The 5,791-nt window shown below is 44.3% G+C and overlaps 1 protein-coding gene across 1 annotated transcript; it reads left to right on the plus strand.

Annotated features, from left to right (window-relative positions):
* Positions 1-1,989: 1,989 nt before the first annotated feature.
* On the plus strand, positions 1,990-2,667 carry LOC103920119 (gap junction beta-2 protein-like). The gene has a single exon (XM_009327782.1). It carries the CDS (start codon positions 1,990-1,992, stop codon positions 2,665-2,667), a length of 678 nt encoding a protein of 225 aa, XP_009326057.1.
* The last annotated feature ends 3,124 nt before the right edge of the window (positions 2,668-5,791 follow it).

Raw genomic sequence — 5,791 nt, forward strand, 5'->3', positions numbered from 1 at the left:
AGCTCCGTGTCCGCCCCAGCGCTCCTGCCGTTCTGGAGTTCAGCGGGAGCAAAGCTCGGCGCAGAGGGAGGGATAGGCTGGGGGCTGCCTTAAGGCGTCCGGCTTGTAACCACAAAGTGGGGATTTCGAGTGGTTTCCAATGAATGATGTCTTGGTTGGCAGCGTGAGTGTCCCGGTAGATTCACTCAGTCCGCACAGCCAATTTCAGTGTTTCTGTAGTGGCAGATGAGCAGGGAGAAATGTTGTTTTTTTCCCCAAAACTTGCAGCGCTGGTTCGGAACTGCCGTGTGAGCCTGCACTTGGAGCCCAGGCTGTTCATCCCACTTCAAATACTTTCTGTCAGTCCTGATTAGCCCCTTGTGAAGGTTTCATGGACTTTATTTTAATGACTATGCAACAGGCATGAGGAAATTCTTAACAGAAAGATGCAGGTATCTAATCATAGTCTAGAGCTTAGGTCAGTGTAAAAAGTTACACAAAATGCTGCCAGTTTCAGCAGAGACAAAACATGAGAAGTCTAAGGAATTCCGGCTACCTTCTCAAAGCGCTTTTTTTTTTCTTGTCTTTCTTACCCAATTTCACCTTTCCTCACCACAGTAAATCTGACCTCTCCCTCTTGCCTCATGGCTTGTCTGTACAAGCTAGGCCCTTGTACCAAGGGTATGTGTTGGGGCACGTTAGTCCCTTAGTTGTGTTGTAACTACACCAGGGTAGAGAAGGTTTTTTCTCTGTTATGTGAGAATTTTTGAAAACTTTGACCAGTGTGGTGTTGCAAGGTGCCATGCTCTCCCCCACAGCCTGTGTCAAGAGGAGACGGAGCTCTTATCCACAGCCAGTGTGGCTCTCCCACACAGCAAAGTTGAGCCCTAGCCTTGCAAGATGATGGACCAGCTATGCAGGTTCCCAGCTCTGGTTTCAAAGTGTTTTGTCTGAGTTGGTCATAGTTTCCAAGTGGCTACGATCAGTGAAAGCTGAGCCCTGAGACTGAATTCTGACTTCAGCAAAACTTATGTTTGACTTCCAAAGGGACAAAGAGTGGGGATTTTAGTTTTCAAGAGTAGGAGGAAAGCTGAAACGGAGCTTCCCTGAAGTTTAACCTCCTGTTTATTCTGCTGGGGTGTGATAGCATCTAGAAAATCAACATAAACTCTTTAGCTGAGGGCTTTTTCCTCCCAACTGTGGCTCTGCTTGTCTCCTTTTTGGATGAGATAGCAATGAATGTGGAAGGGCAGGCTCTGCGGTATCTTCCTTTGCCTGTTGGTTTATGCTATATATGCATGCAGCCCTGACAGAGCCAGCTTAAGGCTCCTCAGCAATTTTGGCAAAATCGAATGCTGTACTTCTGAGATGAAGGGCCTGCCAAGAAAGGGACATATCTGAGCCAGAGCAGAAAGCCTTGGAGGCCTGCTGGAGGTGTTTGGGAGGAATGAGGGCTTCTGCTGAAGGAGGCCAAGTAGTACTTACCTTGGAGGCAAAGAAAGCACCAACCCAGCCTTCTAGGGCTGTGGCGTTGGCGAAGAAATCCTGTGAAAACTACTAGAGAAGTCTCTGCTTTGTCTAGATGTGGCCTTAACTTATGCAGTGATAGTAATTTTTCTTGCTTTGGGAAATACACTGAGAGGCAAAACACTGACGAGAGTCAACCACAGAAAGGGAACTATCTCAAGAAAGGGAAGGAGGGCATAGAGGATACACGGAGGAAATGTATTTGAAGATGTAACTTATTCCTTGCCCAAAGCCTTTTTGATAAATATACCAAGGTATGCTTGTCCCATCATAAATACATGGAAGGAGAGAGAGTTTAATAAGCTGAATCCATAAACATATGGGTGACATTAATGAAAATGACTTGCATTTGCCTGTGACACTTGAGTGGGTGCTAGGAAGTCCTCTTGTTCGTAGAAGGTCTAGAGCTAATTCTTCACCCTTTGAAAACTGACCATTTGGTGTATTATGTCATCCTGCAGGTAGAAGGACACAGAAAAGAAGATGGACTGGGGAACGCTGCAGGCCGTTTTAGGAGGTGTAAATAAGCACTCAACCAGTATCGGGAAAATATGGCTCACAGTCCTATTCATCTTCCGTATCATGATCCTGGTTGTGGCTGCAGAGAGAGTCTGGGGAGATGAACAACAAGATTTTGTCTGCAACACACTTCAGCCTGGGTGCCGAAATGTTTGCTATGATCACTTTTTCCCCATCTCTCACATCAGACTCTGGGCCCTGCAGCTGATCTTTGTTTCTACACCTGCGCTGCTGGTGGCCATGCATGTAGCTTACACCAGGCACGAGAAGAAAAGGCGGTTCAGAAATGGTGAGAAAATTGATATCGAAGAGCTGAAAAATGAAAAGATTCACATTCGGGGCCCTCTGTGGTGGACGTACACCAGCAGCATCTTCTTCAGGATCATCTTTGAAGCAGTCTTCATGTACGTGTTCTATTACATGTACGACGGGTACCAGATGCCTCGCCTGGTGAAGTGCAATGCATGGCCCTGCCCCAACACAGTGGATTGTTTTGTGTCTCGGCCCACTGAGAAAACCACATTTACTATTTTCATGCTTGCTGTGTCTGGGATCTGCATGATGTTGAATCTGGCTGAGTTGTGTTACCTAGTGATAAAAATTTGCATGAAAGACTCCAGGAAAACAACGGTTTTAAAATAATTCCCCAGTTTCAGGATTTCCTAGCTCCCCATTTCCTTCAAACTTTCTTAGGTGTCAGAAAACAATCAGCAATATTTTCACACTCGAGGAAAAGGATAAAAATGAAAGCTCATTCATGTTTTAGAAATGATAGCCTCCCTGAGAAGCTGCCACTGAGGCAGGTTTTAAAGATCATGAGCTAATTCAGTATTCCTGCATCCACAAATAGAGAGAGCAGCCTTCTGGTAGCAGCTTTTCCAAGTATGCCTACTGCTGGGGTCCTGTTGTTGGGACAGAGTCACTTTTCAAAAAGTGGGAGTGGAAAGGCCCAGAGAAGGCTCTAGTGCCCAAAGGAGAGCCAGGAATCACAAATGCACTGTGTCATCTTCAGAGGCGAGCCAATAAAAAAGGGGTTTCGGTCAAAGGCGGGGTGAAGGGTTTTTGGGAGGAACTTACAGCTAAGACAGGGAAGTGATTGTGTTTATAGCAGGTGTCCTATCTCTTAAGTATTCTGGAGAGCGAGGAAAGGGCCTAGGAACACAGGTACTCCATGGCAATGCATGCTATCAGCTCTGCTGGGCACCAGCAATGGTTTTTATCATTTTATCTCCCCACCTGCACTGGGGAGTGTTTCCTACAGGGTTGGGGGTGGCCAGTCTCAACTGCTTGTGAATGTCATTAGGTCAGTGCTGCCTCCCTCCACTCACAGGGGCTGCAGCAGTGGGAGGAAGGAAGTTTGTTTTTTCATTCTCTTGGCCAGGTGAAAAAAAGGATTGTCACCTTTGAGAAGGTGGGGGCTGTGCAACTGTCTTCCTGTTCTCTTGTTCTCCCCTAACACTTTGTGAAGAATCTCAGTACAGTAGATTTTATTCAGTGAAGAGACTTTTTACCACCTGGCTGTGCCTCCTTCGGCTGTCTACCTTTAAAAGGGTCTTTTTTTCAGTAAAAGCCAAGAAAAATTGCCTTGTTTCATTCTGTTATCCAAAAGAAGTGCTTCAACACTTAACAGCATGATATGCAGTAGATTGCACCTACCAGTGCTCCTTCAATCAGTCCCTTTTTCCTATCCAACCTGCACAGCTTTTCTTCATAAAACCTTCTCCCTATCTGAGGTACCTTTCAAGTGAGTCCATCAAACCGCTCCCAATCTCTCTGACTTTCCACACTGTGAGAATGAATCGCCCTTCCTCTTCTTACAGTAGGTCTAGCAGGAATTGCAGACAGCTTGCAGAGCTAAAATAGCAAAGGGACCCAGTCAGAAATGAGGAGGAGCTTGATATTTGTCTTAAAGTTCACATTGCTGAGCTGTAAATTGTATATTACTAACTTGAAGAACTATGTGAGTCAGTCTGGTCTTGTCTCTCCAAAGTAGTCTCAAGATGTGTTTTATGCCTGTCATAGGCAGCTACACCAGCCCATACAGCAACACAGTTTATCTCCCAAGTGCCTGCCCATTGAACCCACTTCTAGAAAACTGGCTATTTCTCCTCCTTAGCTTTATTAACTGGCTTTTTCCCAAAATGAATGAGCACTATCTCAGCTTGTCTATTTGCATCCATCTCTTACTGTACATTTAAGTTTATCACTGTTGGAGTAAACAAAGCTGCATTAATTAAGACCCATGACCCCTCACTGTGCACTGGAAGTGGAGCATAAGCAGGTTCCCATTGCTTGTGAGCTACATCCAGTGTTGCAACTTGACTGCAGATGGAAATCTGTCATCTTAAGAGGGGAGCAAGAAAAACATAAACACACCATCCTCAGAAGCATGAACAAAAAGATGGAAAGTCATTAATAATGAGCTGAACTGGAAACCTGGACTGTGAAAACATCCTTAATTCAACTCTAAAGAACAAAGCTTGGCACATATCAGGTTTGTGCTTGGTAAAGTTCCTGCATTGTTCGTGTACAAGTATGAAGAGAACAAACTATCTACACTCCCAGTGCTCTAGTATTACATTTCTTTTGTAACAACAGGATTTTTTTTTTTGGTGAAATTATAATTAAAGCACTCTTGTGGTGTCTGTTTTCTGTATTACTTGTACGTGCCGTGTATTACCTAACGTGTCTAATGAAAATCTGTTTACCATAATGGAAAATATATGCACCAGTGCTACATTTAATAGCCAAGGGCTACTGCAAGGTTTATAGCTGCCTGCTGCGGGTTGGTTTTTCAATTGGTTACATTGCCTGTTATCCTGCAGGCTTCATGAGCTGATAGTGGAAGATCACATATGTGACCCCTACTAGAAATCAAATGTGCCTAAGTCAGCCTTGTACTAGCAGAACTGCAGCTGGAAAAGGCTGGTGATAAATAACCAGCTCCTTAGGGGAGACAGTTTGTTTTCACAGCCTGCCTTTGAGTTTAACTGGAACTTGGAACGAGACACACTAAAACTGGTAACACTAACACTATGAGGTTATCTTCAGCTAGCAGTTTGGCAGATTATCACACAGGGAAAAAAGAAATAGGGAAGCCTGGAAGTGGCCAAGAGAGGGCTTTGATCTGGAACTGCAGCATCAGGTGATAATAGCTCTACCAGGACATATTTACTGTCTGAGATTTCTCAGTGTATATTAAATTTGACTAAATTGCTGCTTTGTAGGGGAAAAAAGTGAATCTATTTCATAGGAACATAGGAATTGCACCTATTTCTACATGTGCTACTTTGCGTGGTTTACCTCCTACACAGATTAAAATACAATGCTGTGTTGGAGTTGTGTGTGTTCTTTCCCGAAATACACTAGAAGTGTCTACATTTTGGCACTGGGTTTGTAGGCTCTTGTCAGAATGAAGGCTGCAAGAGTTTTGAAGACTGAACCAGCAAATCTGAAGTCATGACTGTAAAAGAGGCTGATTCTTCACTGTCTAGTGTCCAGTGTAGCTAGGATATAAAGTGTCAAATAATCATAGAATCATAGAATCATAGAATCATTAAGGTTGGAAGAGACCTCCAAGATCATCGAGTCCAACTGTCAACCCAACACCACCATGCCCACTAAACCATGTCCCTAAGCGCCTCATCTACCCGTCTTTTAAATACTTCCAGGGATGGTGACTCAACCACTTCCCTGGGCAGCCTGTTCCAATGTTTAACCACTCTTTCAGTAAAGAAATTTTTCCTCACATCCAATCTAAACCTCC

The sequence above is a fragment of the Pygoscelis adeliae genome, unplaced genomic scaffold, assembly GCF_000699105.1.
Source record: "Pygoscelis adeliae isolate BGI_AS28 unplaced genomic scaffold, ASM69910v1 Scaffold14, whole genome shotgun sequence".
In the NCBI taxonomy this organism is placed as follows: Eukaryota; Metazoa; Chordata; class Aves; order Sphenisciformes; family Spheniscidae; genus Pygoscelis; species Pygoscelis adeliae.

What these genes read in the sequence shown, in the direction of transcription:
- LOC103920119 (XM_009327782.1), top strand. Translation starts at nt 1,990, where the DNA reads ATGGACTGGGGAACGCTGCAGGCCGTTTTAGGAGGTGTAAATAAGCAC.